Source organism: Barbatula barbatula (genome assembly GCF_947034865.1).
Source record: "Barbatula barbatula genome assembly, chromosome: 19".
Lineage (NCBI taxonomy): Eukaryota > Metazoa > Chordata > Actinopteri > Cypriniformes > Nemacheilidae > Barbatula > Barbatula barbatula.
Genome location: NC_136782.1, coordinates 757,213 through 776,440, shown reverse-complemented (window position 1 = coordinate 776,440; position 19,228 = coordinate 757,213). Strand labels below are relative to the sequence as shown.

Genomic DNA, 19,228 nt, shown 5'->3' with positions numbered 1-19,228 from the left:
TGGAGGTCAGCACAAGGGGAGGGCTGTCTCCAAACAGAGGTTGGCGCACTGGATCGTGGACGCTATCACTATGGCTTACCGATCACAGGATCTCCCGTGCCCGCTTGCAGTGAGGGCACACTCCACCAGGGGTGTGGCCTCCTCGTGGGCACTGGCGCAGGGCGCCCCTCTGGCAGACGTATGTAGAGCTGCAGGTTGGGCTACGCCCAGCACCTTCGCGGCCGGTGGAAGGGGCTCCCATCTTTTTAGGAAAGCTCTGGACTCCTTCCATTGGAAGGTTGCAATTCATGCTAAGCGCACACGTCTGACACGCCCAGGCCAGTCAGCGTTGCTTCGCGAGGAATTGTGACGCGGCACAGCGCTGTGGCGTTTTCCGAGGAACCCCATTCTCTCGACACAACGTCGAGAGACCGACAGAAAGGGAACGTCCTTCATGCCACAACACTGGCCGCCCGCTGCAGCAGTCGGGGCAAGATCCTCAGGCTCCTCAGCACAAAAGGTGAATGAATGCGGCACGCCGGCTCCCTTTTATACCCGGATATCCGGGGGCGGAGTCCGGCATGCAAATTTCATTCGCCAATTTTCATTGGCCTGTTCAAGTCAGTCAGAGAAGGTAGGTTCTCAAGTCAAACCCCATTCTGTCGACACAACGTCTCGTTCCCTCCATCAGGGAACGGAGGTTACATATGTAACCGAGACGTTCCCTTTCTGTCGGTCTCTCGACGTTGTGTCGAACCGAAAGATGGGGTTCCTATGGAAAACGCCACAGCACTATGCCGCGTGACGCATTTGTCAGCACTATGCCGCTCCGTTCTCGGAGTTACAGTAAGAAAGTTTCTAAATATTGTAGCGACGCCGCCACCCTGACCTCAGAGCGGCAAGTGAAGCTTGTGCAGAATGTTTTTAATGTGAACGGTAAACGCAATAACAACTTTTAAGTCATTTCATCTAAAAAGTGAGGTGCTCAAAAAATGATTTTACATGAAATGAGACAATTAAAGTGTCAAGCAGTTTCAAGCCCTTTATCCCGAATCCAAGCATTTTTAAACCTTCAAATCGATTAACATATATACAGCAATATTTTTTAATAATCAGGATTTCTAACACCTGTACAAACCCTGAAAGTTGCAAACATTAGACAACCAATTGCTCTACAAGTCTTTTGCACCACCAGCTGTGAGAAACATGGTTATTAATTTATTATTGATAAAATAATTGACATACTGTCGTCACAAAAGCCTTGTGGGAATATTATAGCGGTTATCCAATTAACTAGGAATATAATAGAATGTGCAAATTGATAAGACCCTATAAGCCTAGTCATATGGCAATGTTGGCCTTATTAGAGGACATTAAGTAAATTAGCAGCATTTTGATTATAAAAAGCATATTTTGGCAAAGATGTTTTGTTTATGTTTGAAGATAAGTTTCTTATCAGTGTTACGGCATCTTACGTTTATTTGTCAAGCGAGACATTCGCCCCGTGAACTGAGAAGTGGAATCTGTTTTTAAAAGGCTACTGACATGGAGAGAATTAAAACATTTCAAAGCATTTCAGTACACCATTTTATCAATACCGATGAAAACCGTCTATAAAGTGCAAATTTGGGCAAATATTATCCCATGATGTCACATTCACCCTCACGTATTGGCTAAAGGACAGTGTGTAGGCCTACTGTTGTTGCTTTGTCAAGTCTGTAGGCAGGGGGGGTTCGGGTGGTTCGAACGAATCCCCCCTCACTGCCAAAGGTTCAGAATTTTAGTCAGTTTTTTTATGTGATTATTGTCATCATTGTTGTAATCAATGCTTGTGACAAATTTCTGGGTTGCAGTTTCAAATTAATATGATTATTATTGCAGGACGCGTGTGTGTGCGTGCGTGCGCGCGCAGACAGAGAGAGTTCTCGCAATACACTTTTCAAAGCAACATGAAGCAACGCCTCTGAATGATGCGGGGGGAGGGGTTATATATATAAAAAAAGTGTCAGAATATTGCGAGTGTCAGAATATTGGCTTTCAGACCCAAATTTCGCTATGTTACTCACATAGCCTAATGATTTGTTAAATTCATAATGTACCATTGCGATAGAACTGACGCGCGAACTATCGGAAAAATCAAAGAGACGACAAAATGGCCAAGCGGTTGGGAAAGAGAAAGATTAATTAATATGCATAAGAAAATGTTTTGAATTTGAGTAGCACTAAACTATTAACTATTAATAAACTTTTCTACCATTAGGAGGCATAATAAATACATTTCAAATCATAATTAAATCTCCACAATAATTCAAGTAGTACCTCCGGCCCATGTCATTTTCTGTTACAAACCGACCCGGCCCCCCATTATGTGGCCCTTGCAGAAAATAGTTTGGGGACCCCTGGTTTACAATATAATAGCCATATAAACGTAGCGTAATTATAATAATAAAACATTGACAGAGAGTCAAGAAATGATTATTATGATTATTATGAGAAGAATTATTATTAATATTTCAGTAGAGTTCATTAAATCTATTCTGTTGTTAGTGTGGTCTTTAAACTTATGAACTGGGTATGGACTGACAAAAGTGTTACATGAGGAAGCAATTTGACAACAATGCAATAAATATTTTAGGTGCATCAAAAAGCGTGCTGGTTAAGATACCAGCAGACAAGCTAATCCAGCAGAAATTAGTGCATGAAAGGTCACCAAAATGAAGTCATTGTACCTCATAATTATATACAAAAGGAGGAGAAAAACTGCAAAAAGGTCCACTTTTTGAAAAAAAGAACCTCCCCTTTCAATAGGCTGGCTACGGACCTGTTTGTATGGGATGAATTTCGACTCAAAATGATTAACAAATGCACGCACAGTCATCCGTGAACGTGATACAAGTTTCATTTGTATTTTACGATTCACAAACAAATGCCTTATGGTTTGATTCTGTGAAATTTAGATTTGAATAAACACGAAGCAATTTGTACAAATAGAGGCAGATTTGTGATCGCAATGTTTTATTTTGTGTTCATGTATATTGATTTTGCGCATACCAATGAGAAGTTGTGCATTTGTGGATCCTGTGACGCGCGTTCATACATCCTGTTCGGTTCATTTGGATTTTGAGACTTTCTTTACGCGGTTTTGCATTGGACACACACATGCAACTGCAGATCCATGCGCAACCGTGCAGAAAATAAGAACTACCACTAGATGGCAGGCTTACGGAAACCATAGGTGCTGGTCATATCATTAGAATATCATCAAAAAGTTGATGCATTTCACTATTTCCATTAAAAAAGTGAAACTTGTAAATTATATTAATTCATTACACGCAGACTGATATATTTCAAATGTTTATTTATTTTAATTGTGATGATTATAACTGACAACTAATTAAAATACCAAATTGATAAGGCGGTTATTAAAGTTACAGTGCAGTAGATGAGTTAATGGAGTTATTAAAGTTACAGTGAAGTAGATGAGTTAATGCAGTTATTAAAGTTACAGTGCAGTAGATGAGTTAATGCAGTTATTAAAGTTACAGTGCAGTAGATGAGTTAATGGAGTTATTAAAGTTACAGTGCAGTAGATGAGTTAATGCAGTTATTAAAGTTACAGTGCAATAGATGAGTTAATGGAGTTATTAAAGTTACAGTGCAGTAGATGAGTTAATGGAGTTATTAAAGTTACAGTGCAGTAGATGAGTCAATGCAGTTATTAAAGTTACAGTGCAGTAGATGAGTTAATGGAGTTATTAAAGTTACAGTGCAGTAGATGAGTTAATGGAGTTATTAAAGTTACAGTGCAGTAGATGAGTTAATGGAGTTATTAAAGTTACAGTGCAGTAGATGAGTTAATGCAGTTATTAAAGTTACAGTGAAGTAGATGAGTTAATGCAGTTATTAAAGTTACAGTGCAGTAGATGAGTTAATGCAGTTATTAAAGTTACAGTGCAGTAGATGAGTTAATGCAGTTATTAAAGTTACAGTGCAGTAGATGAGTCAATGCAGTTATTAAAGTTACAGTGCAGTAGATGAGTTAATGGAGTTATTAAAGTTACAGTGCAGTAGATGAGTTAATGCAGTTATTAAAGTTACAGTGCAATAGATGAGTTAATGGAGTTATTAAAGTTACAGTGCAGTAGATGAGTTAATGCAGTTATTACAGTTACAATGCAGTAGATGAGTTAATGGAGTTATTAAAGTTACAGTGCAGTAGATGAGTTAATGGAGTTATTAAAGTTACAGTGCAGTAGATGAGTTAATGCAGTTATTAAAGTTACAGTGCAGTAGATGAGTTAATGCAGTTATTAAAGTTACAGTGCAGTAGATGAGTCAATGCAGTTATTACAGTTACAGTGCAGTAGATGAGTCAATGCAGTTATTACAGTTACAGTGCAGTAGATGAGTTAATGCAGTTATTAAAGTTACAGTGCAGTAGATGAGTTAATGCAGTTATTCAAGTTACAGTGCAGTAGATGAGTTAATGCAGTTATTAAAGTTACAGTGCAGTAGATGAGTCAATGCAGTTATTAAAGTTACAGTGCAGTAGATGAGTCAATGCAGTTATTACAGTTACAGTGCAGTAGATGAGTCAATGCAGTTATTAAAGTTACAGTGCAATAGATGAGTTAATGCAGTTATTTAAGTTACAGTGCAATAGATGAGTTAATGCAGTTATTTAAGTTACAGTGCAATAGATGAGTCAATGCAGTTATTAAAGTTACAGTGCAGTAGATGAGTTAATGCAGTTATTAAAGTTACAGTGCAGTAGATGAGTTAATGCAGTTATTAAAGTTACAGTGCAGTAGATGAGTCAATGCAGTTATTAAAGTTACAGTGCCGTAGATGAGTTAATGGAGTTATTAAAGTTACAGTGCAGTAGATGAGTTAATGGAGTTATTAAAGTTACAGTGCAGTAGATGAGTAGATGCAGTTAATAGAGTTACAGTGCAGTAGATGAGTTAATGCAGTTATTAAAGTTACAGTGCAGTAGATGAGTTAATGGAGTTATTAAAGTTACAGTGCCGTAGATGAGTCAATGCAGTTATTAAAGTTACAGTGCAGTAGATGAGTTAATGCAGATATTAAAGTTACAGTGCAGTAGATGAGTCAATGCAGTTATTAAAGTTACAGTGCCGTAGATGAGTCAATGCAGTTATTAAAGTTACAGTGCAATAGATGAGTAGATGCAGTTATTAAAGTTACAGTGCAGTAGATGAGTTAATGCAGTTATTACAGTTACAGTGCAGTAGATGAGTTAATGCAGTTATTAAAGTTACAGTGCAGTAGATGAGTTAATGCAGTTTTTAAAGTTACAGTGCAATAGATGAGTAGATGCAGTTATTAAAGTTACAGTGCAGTAGATGAGTTAATGGAGTTATTAAAGTTACAGTGCAGTAGATGAGTTAATGCAGTTTTTAAAGTTACAGTGCAGTAGATGAGTCAATGCAGTTATTAAAGTTACAGTGCAGTAGATGAGTTAATGCAGTTATTAAAGTTACAGTGCCGTAGATGAGTCAATGCAGTTATTAAAGTTACAGTGCAGTAGATGAGTTAATGCAGTTATTAAAGTTACAGTGCAATAGATGAGTTAATGGAGTTATTAAAGTTACAGTGCAGTAGATGAGTTAATGGAGTTATTAAAGTTACAGTGCAGTAGATGAGTTAATGCAGTTATTAAAGTTACAGTGAAGTAGATGAGTTAATGCAGTTATTAAAGTTACAGTGCCGTAGATGAGTTAATGCAGTTATTAAAGTTACAGTGCAATAGATGAGTTAATGCAGTTATTAAAGTTACAGTGCAATAGATGAGTTAATGCAGTTATTAAAGTTACAGTGCAATAGATGAGTTAATGGAGTTATTAAAGTTACAGTGCAATAGATGAGTTAATGGAGTTATTAAAGTTACAGTGCAGTAGATGAGTTAATGCAGTTATTAAAGTTACAGTGCAATAGATGAGTTAATGCAGTTATTAAAGTTACAGTGCAGTAGATGAGTTAATGCAGTTATTAAAGTTACAGTGCAATAGATGAGTTAATGGAGTTATTAAAGTTACAGTGCAGTAGATGAGTTAATGCAGTTATTAAAGTTACAGTGCAATAGATGAGTTAATGCAGTTATTAAAGTTACAGTGCAATAGATGAGTTAATGGAGTTATTAAAGTTACAGTGCAGTAGATGAGTTAATGCAGTTTTTAAAGTTACAGTGCAATAGATGAGTTAATGCAGTTATTAAAGTTACAGTGCAATAGATGAGTTAATGCAGTTATTAAAGTTACAGTGCAATAGATGAGTTAATGGAGTTATTAAAGTTACAGTGCAGTAGATGAGTTAATGCAGTTATTAAAGTTACAGTGAAGTAGATGAGTTAATGCAGTTATTAAAGTTACAGTGCCGTAGATGAGTTAATGCAGTTATTAAAGTTACAGTGCCGTAGATGAGTTAATGCAGTTATTAAAGTTACAGTGCAGTAGATGAGGCTTGTGATCAGAAGGTTGCCGGTTCTAATCTCAGTGCCAGCAGGTCATGACTGAAGGGTCCTTGAGCAAGACACCTTACCCCTGATTGCTCTGCAGTAATGTGCCACTGTATTAAACTACTTGTAAGTCGCTTTGGATAAAAGCGTCTGCCAAATGAATAAATGTAAATGTAAATCTACTGCTCTGTAACTTTAATAACTGCATTAACTCATCTACTGCACTGTAACTTTAATAACTGCATCTATTAACTTTATGAGAAAATGCTTTGTCTTTGAGATTAAAACGCCTTATCAATTTGGTATTTTAATTAGTTGTCAGTTATAATCATCACAATAAAAATAAATAAACATTTGAAATATATCAGTCTGCGTGTAATGAATTAATATAATTTACAAGTTTCACTTTTTTAATGGAAATAGTGAAATGCATAAACTTTTTGATGATATTCGTCTTGGTTACGTATGTAACCTCCGTTCCCTGATGGAGGGAACGAGATGTTGTGTCGACAGAATGGGGTTTGACTTGAGAACCTACCTTCTCTGACTGACAGGCCAATGAAAATTGGCGAATGAAATTTGCATGCCGGACTCCGCCCCGGATATCCGGGTATAAAAGGGAGCCGGCGTGCCGCATTCATTCACCTTTTGTGCTGAGGAGCCTGAGGATCTTGCCCCGACTGCTGCAGCGGGCGGCCAGCGTTGTGGCATGAAGGACACAACGTCTCGTTCCCTCCATCAGGGAACGGAGGTTACATACGTAACCGAGACGTTCCCTTTCTGTCGGTCTCTCGATGTTGTGTCGACAGAATGGGGTTCCTCGGAAAACGCCACAGCGCTGTGCCGCGTCACAATTCCTCGCGAAGCGACGCTGACTGGCCTGGGCGTGTCAGACGTGAGCGCTTTAGCATGAATTGCAACCTTCCAGTGGAAGGGAAGGAGTCCAGAGCTTTCCTAAAAAGATGGGAGCCCCTTCCACCGGCCGTCACGGACGGCGGCCTAGTTCTCTTAACAGCGAGAAGCCGCCCGGCACCGTAAGGCCACTGGGAAGCGTCATTCCCCCCTGAGGGAACGCGCTACGGAGACCACTTCCTACCGCAGGGAGGAGCATTAGTGGAGATTCACACACGGTCTCACCGGATAGGGGAGAGCACGTGGGAGACATGCAGACACGAGAGGGTGTCGCGAACAGGTGAAATACACCTGGGAGAGGTCATGGGCCATCGATTGAGAGCCATTCATGAGAAGACAACAGACGGAACCGCCCTGTGGGGGGGTTACTACGTGTGGAGCACTAGGCCTTGTTTGAGTCACTGCTAGAGCTCAGAAACAGGCTAAAGGAGGCAGGGCCGCTCCGCCGGGCCCGCCGCCGAGGAGTGCTTAGTGATGGAAGGAATGCCTACTCTTCACCCACGTGGGGGGGAAGAGGGGAGGCTAGATAGCGCCGCGTCTCACCTATGGAGGGGCGCTATCGCAGGCGTACGCCCACCGGCTGCCGGACTTACCTGGCGGTGTCTCGTAAGACTCTGGCTGATACCGGTTCCACGCGGAGGCTGTAGAACCTCGCGAAGGTGCTGGGCGTAGCCCAACCCGCAGCTCTACATACGTCTGCCAGAGGGGCGCCCTGCGCCAGTGCCCACGAGGAGGCCACGCCCCTGGTGGAGTGTGCCCTCACTGCAAGCGGGCACGGGAGATCCTGTGATCGGTAAGCCATAGTGATGGCGTCCACGATCCAGTGCGCCAACCTCTGTTTGGAGACAGCCCTCCCCTTGTGCTGACCTCCAAAACAGACAAAAAGCTGCTCAGAACTCCTGAAGCTCTGCGTGCGGTCCAAGTAGAGGCGCAGCGCACGTACTGGACACAACACGGAAGGGGTTGGGTCTTCCTCCCCAGAAGGGAGCGCCTGCAGGTTCACCACCTGGTCCCGAAAGGGAGTGGTGGGAACTTTGGGCACGTAGCCAGGCCGGGGTCTCAGGATAACGTGAGATTGACGAGGCCCGAACTCTAGGCAATCCGTGGCCACGGAAAATGCTTGTAGGTCCCCTACCCTCTTGATGGAAGCGAGCGCCACTAGGAGAGCGGTCTTCATCGAGAGATGAGAAAGAGCGGCATCTCCGAGGGGCTCAAAGGGGGGCCTCTGGAGGCCCGCCAGGACCACATTGAGGTCCCAAGAGGGAACGGAGCGCAGACGGGCCGGATTCAGCCTTCTCGCGCCCCTTAGGAACCTAATGACCAGGTCGTGCTGTCCCAGAGACTTCCCAATAACTGGTTCGTGATGAGCGGCAATTGCGGCTACATACACTTTCAGCGTGGAAGGGGAGAGATTGTTCTCGAGTCTCGACTGCAGGAAGGACAGCACGCTCCTGATCGAGCATATCCGTGGGTCTTCTCCACGAGAAGAACACCAGGACGAGAAGAGGCGCCACTTAAATGCGTATAACCGCCTCGTGGCCGGGGCCCTAGCCTGAACAATGGTCTCTACCACCGCTGGGGGTAGACCACTCAGGATCTCCTCGTCCCGTCCAGGAGCCAGACATGGAGGTTCCAGAGGTCTGGTCTCGGATGCCACAACGTGCCCTTCCCCTGAGAAAGAAGGTCCTTCGTCAGGGGAATCGGCCAGGGGGGAGTTGTCGTCAGGAGCATTAGCTCCGAGAACCAAGTCCGGTTGGGCCAGTAAGGCGCAACTAGTAGCACTTGATGCTCCTCTTCCCTGACTTTGCACAAGACGTGTGCAATGAGGCTCACTGGGGGGAAGCCGTACTTCCGCTTGTCCCGCGGCCAGCTGTGCGCCAGGGCATCCGTGCCGAGGGGGCCCTCGGTCAGGGAGTACCAAAGCGGGCAATGGGTGGTGTCCAGGGAGGCGAACAGGTCCACCTGTGCCTGCCCGAACTGTACCCAAATGAGCTGGACTGCGCAGGGGTGGAGCCGCCACTCTCCGCAGGGCGTCGACTGACGAGACAGCGCATCGGCTGTCTGGTTCAGGTCACCCGGGATGTGAGTGGCTAACAGAGACTTCGTCACCTACTGGCTCCACAATAGGAGGCGTCGGGCGAGTTGCGATAGCTGCCGTGAACGAATACCACCCTGTCGGTTGATATATGCCACGGCAGTCGTGCTGTCCGACCGGACCAGCACGTGCTTGTCCTGCACGAGGGGAAGGAACCTCCTCAGTGCAAGCAGCACCGCCAACAACTCTAGGCGATTGATATGCCAGCGCAGGCGGGGGCCCGTCCAGAGACCCGACACTGCGTGGCCGTTGCACACAGCACCCCAACCCTGCAGGGAGGCGTCTGTCGTCACCACGACGCGCCTCGAAACCAGAAAGGTCATTGAAGACCATGGGGTTAGGGTGCGCCGGCAGAAGGGCGTGATCGCGACGCGCCTGTTGGCGGTGTGCCACGCACTCCAAGGAACTCTGCTCTGTAGCCAGTGCTGTAGCGGTCTCATGTGCATCAACCCGAGGGGGACCACCCCCGCCGATGACGCCATGTGTCCCAGGAGCCTCTGAAAAAGTTTCAGTGGGACCGCTGGCTGCTGCCTGAAGTTCCTCAGGCAGGACAGCACTGACTGGGCACGCTCGGAAGAAAGACATGCAGTCATGGAGACAGAGTCGAGTTCCATACTGAGGAAGAGGATGCTCTGCACAGGGGAGAGCTTGCTCTTCTCTCGGTTGACCTGTAACCCCAAATGGTCTAGGTGCCGGAGCACCAGGTCCTTGTGTGTACACAACAGATCTCGCGAGTGCGCTAAGATGAGCCAGTCGTCGAGATAGTTGAGTATGCGCACCCCCTGCTCCCTGAGGGGAGTGAGGGCGGCCTCCACGACCTTCGTAAAGACTCGAGGAGACAGGGACAGACCAAATGGGAGGACGCGATACTGATATGCCTGTCCCTCGAAAGCGAACCGTAGGAACGGCCGGTGACGAGGGAGGATGGACACATGGAAGTATGCGTCCTTCAGGTCGATCGCCATGAACCAATCCTGACGCCTGACGGACGTCAGAATGCGCTTCTGCGTTAGCATCCTGAACGGCAGCTTGTGTAGGTGCTTGTTCAGGGTACGCAGGTCCAAGATGGGGCGCAGCCCGCCACTTTTCTTGGGGACAATGAAATACGGGCTGTAAAACCCGGAGTACATCTCGGCCAGAGGGACGAGCTCGATCGCCCCCTTCGCCAGAAGGGTAGCGACCTCGGCCCGAAGCACGGGAGCATCTACCCCTCCCACTGAGGTGAAGAGGATGCCCCGAAACTTGGGTGGGCGCTTGGCGAACTGAATCGCATAGCTGAGACGGATCGTTCGCTCTAGCCACCGTGCTGGTCTGGGAAGAGCCAACCAGGCTCCCAGGTACCGAGACAGGGGGACCAGAGGTTCGATCTGATTCATTGCCCCCGTGGGGGGTGGTTCGATGGCTGGCAGTACGGCTCCCTCGACCCTGAAAAGGGCCCGGCTGGTGTTGCTGGGACGGGGCAGGCACCGTCCCAATCCGACCCTCAAGCGATGTAGTTGCCTGGGTCGGGCCCGGTGAACTCAATCTCCCTGGGTTCACCCCGTCAGGAACGCTTCTGCTTCCGCGGAGGTTGGTGACGGGATGGTGCTTTCCTCTTCGACGTCCTTCTCCGGGAGGCCGCCTGTGCAGGGGGCGCTGGGGCCGGAGTCTGAGTCGAAGAGGGGCGGGGCTGCTGGGAAGCAGATGCCGCGCGGGACCTCGACGGACGATAGGCGGCCGGGTCGCGGCGGGGCAGGATATGTTTTATCGCCTCCGTCTGCTTCTTTACAGTCGAGAACTGCTGGGAGAAGTCCTCGACCGTATCACCAAACAGCCCACCCTGCGCGATGGGGGCGTCGAGAAAGCGAACCTTCTCAGCGTCCCGCATCTGCGCAAGGTTCAACCATAGGTGTCTCTCCTGGACCACTAATGTGGACATCGTACGACCCAGGGCTCGCGCCGTCACCTTCGTCGCCCGAAGAGCGAGGTCAGTGGCAGTGCGGAGTTCCTGCATAATCCCTGGGTCGGACTTTCCCTCGTGCAACTCCTTCAACGCCTTGGCCTGATGGACCTGCAGGATGGCCATAGCGTGAAGAGCCGAGGCAGCTTGACCCGCAGCGTTGTAAGCCTTCGACACCAGCGATGCCGAAAACGTACAAGCCTTGGAAGGGAGCCTTGGTCGATCTCTCCAGGTGGCAGCTGTCTGCGGGCACAGGTGCACCGCGACGGCACGTTCCACCTGAGGGATGTCGACGTAGCCCTTAGCTGCCCCGTCATCGAGGGAAGTCAGGGCGACCGAGCTAGTCTGACGTGCACGCGCCGAGAAGGGGGCGTTCCAGGTCCGACTGAGCTCCTCATGCACCTCCGGGAAGAATGGTACCGGCGCCGACCGTGGCTTAGAGTCACGGCCGGTCCCCAGATACCACGTGTCCAACCGCGAGCGTTGGGGAAGAGGCGGTGCGGTGCACTGTAGCCCAATACTCGCGGCGGCCCGGGAAAGCATGGTTGACATCTCGACGTCCGCTTCATCCTGAGCTCGACCCCCCGGAGGGGGAAGCTCTAAGGACTCGTCGGGGTCGGATGCCAAGAGGTCGCCCTCCGATGCTGCGAGCGACATCTCATCGTCGTCACGCCCCGTGTCCGAGTACGTGACGGAGGAACAAGGCAGCGTACCGCCTTTTCCGGGACGGTCAGACGAGCGAAGCGGGGCGTGAACGGTCCGCGAGCCGATGGCTGACGGATTGAGGCTCACGGTAATTCCCAGATCACCCTCGGTGCTCGCCGAAGCGGACGGCAGGGCTGATGCCACTGCTGCCGCAGAACGGGAAGCACTCGAGGTGGCGGCTGATTCTCGGAAGAACGCAGCTACCCGTGAACGCAACGTCTGAATTACCATCCGCCTGCAGTGCGGGCAAGATGTATCCACAAACGCTGCCTCAGCGTGCTGGAGTCCCAGACACACGAGGCAGACATTGTGTCCGTCCCCTTCCTCGATGAGTGCGCCGCACCCACGAGCACAGTGGGACATGCCACGCTGGAAAAACTCTAAGCCCTGAAAAGGGCTCGCTCTTTAGAGAGATGCCTTGGAAGTTGCCGAGACGCCCAGGGGAAGTCACAGGAAAAGGGACAGTCCGCTGCACCACGTCGTAAGACCAGCAACACGTAGATATTTTCTGCGGAGTCGTCAGCATCAGGATGCGAAGGCTCCGAAGAACAAAAGGTGAATGAATGCGGCACGCCGGCTTCCTTTTATACCCGGATATCCGGGGGCGGAGTCCGGCATGCAAATTTCATTCGCCAATTTTCATTGGCCTGTTCAAGTGAGTCAGAGAAGGTAGGTTCTCAAGTCAAACCCCATTCTGTCGACACAACGTCGAGAGACCGACAGAAAGGGAACATTGCGATCACAAATCTGCCTCTATTTGTACAAATCCCTTCGTGTTTAATCAAATCAAAATTTCACAGAATCAAATCATAAGGCATTTGTTTGTGAATCGTAAAATACAAATGAAACGTGTATCACGTTCACGGATGACTGTGCGTGCATTTGTTAATCGTTTTCAATTCAATTCAATTCAATTCAATTTTATTTATATAGCGCCTTTCACAATTTGCATTGTTCCAAAGCAGCTTTACAGGGGAAAAACGAAAAACCCAAGAAAGGGTAAAACACACTACATGGTGTTTTATATAATAAATCCAATTATTCTAGTAAAATAATATCTAATGTCAGCATCTCCTGGTGGTTTATTTAGCATATTTGCATTAAGTGAATGCTTGGCTGAAAAGATGCGTTTTTAATCTAGATTTAAATTGGGCGAGTGTGTCTGATCCTCGAATAATATCAGGGAGGCTGTTCCAGAGTTTAGGTGCTACATATGAGAAAGCTCGACCCCCTTTGGTGGATTTAGTTATTCTAGGTATTATCAAAAGTCCTGCGTTTTGAGATCTTAGAGAGCGTGATGGGTTGTAGTGTGATAGAAGCTCTGTTAGGTAGGTAGGGGCTAAACCCTTTAAGGCTTTATAAGTGATTAAAAGAACTTTAAAGTCAATATGATACTTAATGGGTAGCCAGTGAAGGGTTGATAAAATTGGGGTTATGTGATCGTATTTTCTGGACCTGGTTAGAACTCTGGCAGCTGCGTTCTGAACTAACTGTAGTTTGTTTATTGATGATGCAGGACAACCACTAAGTAGCGCATTACAGTAGTCAAGTCTTGAGGTCATAATGCATGAATAAGCTTCTCCGCGTCAGCAACACACAGAATATTTCGTAACTTGGCAACATTTCTTAGGTGGAAAAAGGCTGTTTTTGTGACATTTGAGATGTGATTTCGAAATGACAGGTTGCTGTCTAATATAACGCCTAGATCTTTTACTGTATTTGTTGGAGTAACAGTACATCCTTCAACTTGCAGTTTATAATCAGAAATATTTGGTTTGCGTGTCTTAGGTCCGATAAGTAATATTTCTGTTTTATTAGAATTTAAAAGAAGGAAATTATAGGTCATCCAATGTTTTATATCTTCAATGCACTCTGCCAATTTGGATAGCTGGGAGGAATCATCTGGTCTTGATGAGATATATAGCTGAGTATCATCTGCATAGCAATGGAAGCTAATTCCATGTTTTTTAATAATGTTTCCAAGGGGAAGCATGTATATGGAGAACAGCACGGGTCCCAGAACCGATCCCTGAGGTAATCCATAATTTACTTGCGTTAAATAGGATGATTCCCCATTTAAATGGACAAATTGATGTCTGTCTGACAAGTAAGATCTAAACCATTGTAGTGCCTGTCCCTCAATACCGGTATAATTGTGTAAGCGATCTAGAAGTATGTTATGGTCTACGGTATCGAACGCAGCACTAAGGTCAAGCAGGACCAGGAGTGAGATGTTACCTTTATCTGATGCTATAAGCAGGTCGTTTGTAATTTTAACGAGCGCAGTTTCAGTGCTATGATGAGATCTAAAGCCTGACTGAAATTTTTCGTGCATGTTGTTATTTTGTAAGAAAGAGCACAACTGAGTGCACACTACTTTTTCTAGTATTTTAGACAGGTATGGGAGATTTGAAATCGGTCTATAGTTTCCTAGTTCATTTGGATCTAAGTTTCTTGATTAGAGGCTTAATGACGGCCATCTTAAAGGGACCTGGGACATGGCCTAGATTAATTGACGAGTTAATAATGTTATAAATGGGCTCAATTGCAACAGGTAGTAACTCTTTTAATAATTTAGTTGGTATGGGGTCTAGTAAGCAAGTTGTAGGTTTAGAAGTTGCGATAAGTTGAATTAAATCTTCCTGTTTTATAGGTGTAAAACGTTGGAGCCTTTGTTTTGGAGCGATGGTTGGTGCTAATTCATAGGACAGATTTGGAGGTTGAGTTTTTACAATTTTGTCACGAATGTTTTTGATTTTCTCTGTAAAAAATTTCATGAATTCATTGCTACCAAGGTGCGGCGGAATAACAAGGTCAGGTGGTGTCTGTTTATTTGTTAATTTAGCGACTGTGCTAAATAAAAACCTTGGATTGTTTTTGTTGGTTTCTATGAGGTTACGAAGGTGCTCTGCCTTTGCTGCTTTTAGTGCCTTTTTATAACAATTTGCACTCTCTTTCCATGCCATTTTAAAGACTTCTAATTGCGATGTTATCCATTTGCGCTCTAGTTTGCGTGTTTCTCTTTTAAGGGCGCGAGTGGTGCTATTGTACCAGGGTGCAATATTTTTCTCATTAATCTTTTTTGACTTCATAGGTGCAACAGCTTCTAATGTATTAGAGAAAATACTACCCAATTTCCTGGTCATGACATTGAGCGATTCTTTATTTATTGGTATGGTTATTAAAGGAGTCAGATCTGGCAAGCTCTTTGCGAAGCTATCTTTAGTAGCAGAGGTGATTGTTCTACCCTGTCGATAACGAGTTAAAGGGCTGATTCCTGACGTGAGCAAAGTACCCGTTATAAGATAGTGATCGGTGACATCGTCGCTTTGAGGCATAATATCTATATTGGTTAGATCGGCTCCGTGAGATATAATCAGGTCTAGTGTATGATTAAATCGATGAGTTGGTCCTTTAATGTGTTGTATTACCCCAAAAGATTGTAGTAGTTCTGTAAACGCCACAGCTAATGCATCGTTAGCGCTATCTACGTGGATATTAAAATCTCCGACAATTAGTATTTTATCAACGTTAACCAATAGGTCCGATAGGAAGTCCGCAAACTCTTTCAGAAAATCAGTATAGGGACCAGGGGGTCTATACACCGTAGCCAATGTAAAAGAAAGCAATGGTGTTTTACTTTTGTTAGGAATAATTATGTTCAACGCAAGCACTTCAAATGATTTAAATTTATGCTCTGTTCTCTGAGATACAGTAAGAAAGTTTCTAAAGATTGTAGCGACGCCGCCACCCCGACCAACCGGACGTGGCTCATGCATATAACAGTAACTTGGTGGGGTACACTCATTTAGGCCGAAATAATCATTTGGTTTAAGCCAGGTCTCGGTAAGACAGAGAATATCAAAACTGTTGTCCGTGATCATTTCATTTACAATAACTGCCTTTGAATTTAGTGATCTAATATTAAGTAGGCCGAACTTTATAAATTGGTTTTGGTTGTTTATTACATTGTCTTCAGGTTTAATCACGATCAGATTTTTTCTCTGACTTTTGCCAAAATGTTTACTTTGTAGTATTATTCGGGGGACACATATAGTCTCTATATATTTGGAAACAGTAACATTTATAGCAGTTGAGGCGCACATACTATGGTTAAAGTTTTGACTTACCTGAGGGAGACATAGTCAACCGGTGCGCAGCGCCTGCGAGATGTTGTCGGACAGGAGAGCCGCTCCGATGCTGCTGGGGTGCAGGCCGTCGGGGCGGAAGAGCCTAGGTCGCTCCCAGAACAGATCAAAATTATTTACAAAGAGCAGCTTCTGTTCAATACACCATGACATCAACCATTGATTAAGTGAAAAAAGTCTACTGAACTTATCATTCCCTCGTCGGTAGGTAGGCAGCGGTCCTGATACGATAATCCTCGCTGTGGGCGATGCGTTGCGTACAGTCTCGATCAGACTCCTGAAGTCCCTCTTCAGGATCTCCGACTGCCGCATCCTGACGTCGTTCACTCCCGCGTGCAGCACGACAGCTTCGGCGTTAGCGTTGTCCTTCAGGATCGCAGGTACCTGCGCAGACACATCAAGAACACGAGCACCGGGAAAACAGTGAGTGCGCACCTTACCTTTAGTAGATGTAGCGCGTATGTTCCGGACGATCGAGTCTCCGATGATCACAGCGTTGCATTCGGTCTCGCAGAGGGCGGCAAAGCGGTTCCTGGTCTGGATCTCGAAGACTGGTGGCGGCAGCTGAGTCATCTCACCGGTCCTGGCTAGCGCCCTTTCGCCGTTGGTGTGCCGGTGCAGGAGTGAAGTTCATTTGGGCTGATCGTGTTCTCTTAGCCTGGGCTCTGTGCAGAGAAACACGCGGAGTAGAAGTGGAAGAAGTGTTATAATCGCGATGAAAACTTACCGCGGATTTGCGAGCTTCAGCACGGGATGTTTCCAGCGCCGTTATACGTTCTCGCAGCCGTGTTTGCTTCTCAAGTAAATCCTGGATCTGCTTCTCCACAGCCTCCAATTCCGACTGAAGCGCAAACGTTTCCTCATCTGCACTCAAAGGTACAAACACGTCTGAAGCATTAGCATTAGCCATTAGTGATGTAGTAATGAGAACAGCGAGTTAAGCAGTATGCAGGCGGATAATGCTAATAGCCTAAGGGCTAACACAGAATGATCCGATACAAATAATGTATCAGTACGTTTAGCAACGAGTTTTGTTTATGCTATAGTTAAGGATAGGTTTCACTCTCGCTTAATAACGATTTAAGAAACAATTCTTCAAGATGTAACAAGAATAATTAGATTTGAAAGAGCTCCCGCTCAAATCACGCGCTCTCAGTAAACTCTCAGCAAACAGCAAACAGGAAATGACGTCAGTCGAAATTCATCCCATATGTTTGTATCATTCATTTCTGGTTAAGCTGTTTGTCACAGGTCTTAAACCCGCTCCGAGCGAGTCTCGAACTGACAATCAGTCCACACCGGCTGTCAAAAATCGAGCTGCAAGCGGACGACAAAAACTCATCATGTATGCGCCACGTGGACAGCATGAGTATAATTTGGGCTTCAGTTGAAGCTTCTTCTTTCATGCATATTTCATTAAAGCTACCTTTAACCTTTTTCATGCGAGCGGGCACTCACCTGTCAGTTCACTGGACTATCAGAATGATTTAACTCGGAATAAATCTGTCACTTCCCTGACTTCCTGGGCGTCTTCATTTAGGTGAAACCACCGGTGCTGTAAAATCTGTTCTAGTGTGGGTCGCTTGGCTGGATCATAGGCTAGACAACGTCTGATAAGACTCTTGCATTCTGGAATTTAAAGAAAAGAGCTGGGTAGTCATGACTAGCTGACACACCTGTAACATTTGATCACGTGACTACTACAAAGTAAACACGTCTTTACTCAAGACATATTATGCATCCTAACTGAACTCAAGACAGAACTCCAGGCTGTCAGCGGTAAACGTCTCTACAGATTTGACATGGTCTAAAAATGTTTGGCCTGTTTCCATCTGAAATCCGTCACTTCACTCACCTTCAGATAAGTTGGGATTTTCAAACTTGACTTGTACATATGTGTAATCAATTGAGGATCCGTTGACCATTTCATACAGGAGCACACCCAGTTGCCAGACATTTAACGGGACGGCGTGGTACGTCTGGTCCATAACGACCTCAGGTGAACGAATCTCGTTCGCACCTGTAAGGAAGACATTTTCAATAAAAAGCTTGCACGACAACAAATTTGTCCAGAATGCACAGGCTACAGGAACACAAAACACCAGCTTACCTGCATATTCAAGACTAGGGTAGGCAGAGTTGCTAGATAGGGAACCACAGCCAAAGTCAATCAGCTTGAGCTCCAAGGTTTGCACATTGATCAGGATGTTGGCCGAATGAATGTCACTGTGGAAGACTTTGTGGTCGAAGCAGTGTTGAACAGCCTGTACGGCTTGACGCATGAAGCCGCGTGCTATTATTTCATCCAGTCTTCGATGATACAAGATGATATCATACAATGTCTGGCAGGGACGAGGGTACTCCATAATGATATGTGCGCTGACGGAGTCTTCAAACCATTCTAACATTTGCACCACGTAGGGGCTTAAGGGAGCTTGTCGCATGAGAAGCATCAGAGCCACTTCTGTGAGCAGACGTTTTGAATGGCCGGGCTACAGAAAAGAGATGAAGAAAAACCATCAGTTGGCTCTGCTTAACAATATAGTTGTGTATATATATATATATATATATATATATATATATATATATACACACACACAAAAAAGACATTTCAGCTCTCGCAGGCTCATGAACCAACCTGTAATATGAATTGTATCATATGTTGTAAGTCATTCAGAAAGTAAATATACAGTCAAGTCATGATGTCGGGCCAACTTACAATCCGAAGATATTGATTTTGATTCTTGATTAAGGATTTGAGAGCAACCTGCAAAGAATCAAAAACACAAAATAATATGATTAATGATTATATGACAACTGTCATGAACTGCACGAAGACACACGGATTCAAACGCAGGTGGTCAGTCCAAACTCAAACAAAAATATCAACAGGGCAAAGGCTAAGAGTAATCAAAAACACGACAAGACAAGACCAGAACGCTTAGAATTACATTGTGACACAAAATAAGACT

At 45.4% G+C, this 19,228-nt stretch overlaps 1 protein-coding gene across 1 annotated transcript; it reads right to left on the bottom strand.

Moving 5' to 3' along the window:
- Positions 1 to 16,830: 16,830 nt before the first annotated feature.
- Positions 16,831 to 18,538, bottom strand: LOC306908765 (uncharacterized protein; the record flags this gene model as incomplete). The annotated part of the gene is made up of 3 exons (XM_079481955.1): positions 16,831 to 17,120; positions 18,112 to 18,276; positions 18,367 to 18,538. 3 exons carry the CDS (start codon positions 18,536 to 18,538, stop codon positions 16,831 to 16,833), a joined length of 627 nt encoding a protein of 208 aa, XP_079338081.1.
- Positions 18,539 to 19,228: the final 690 nt, after the last annotated feature.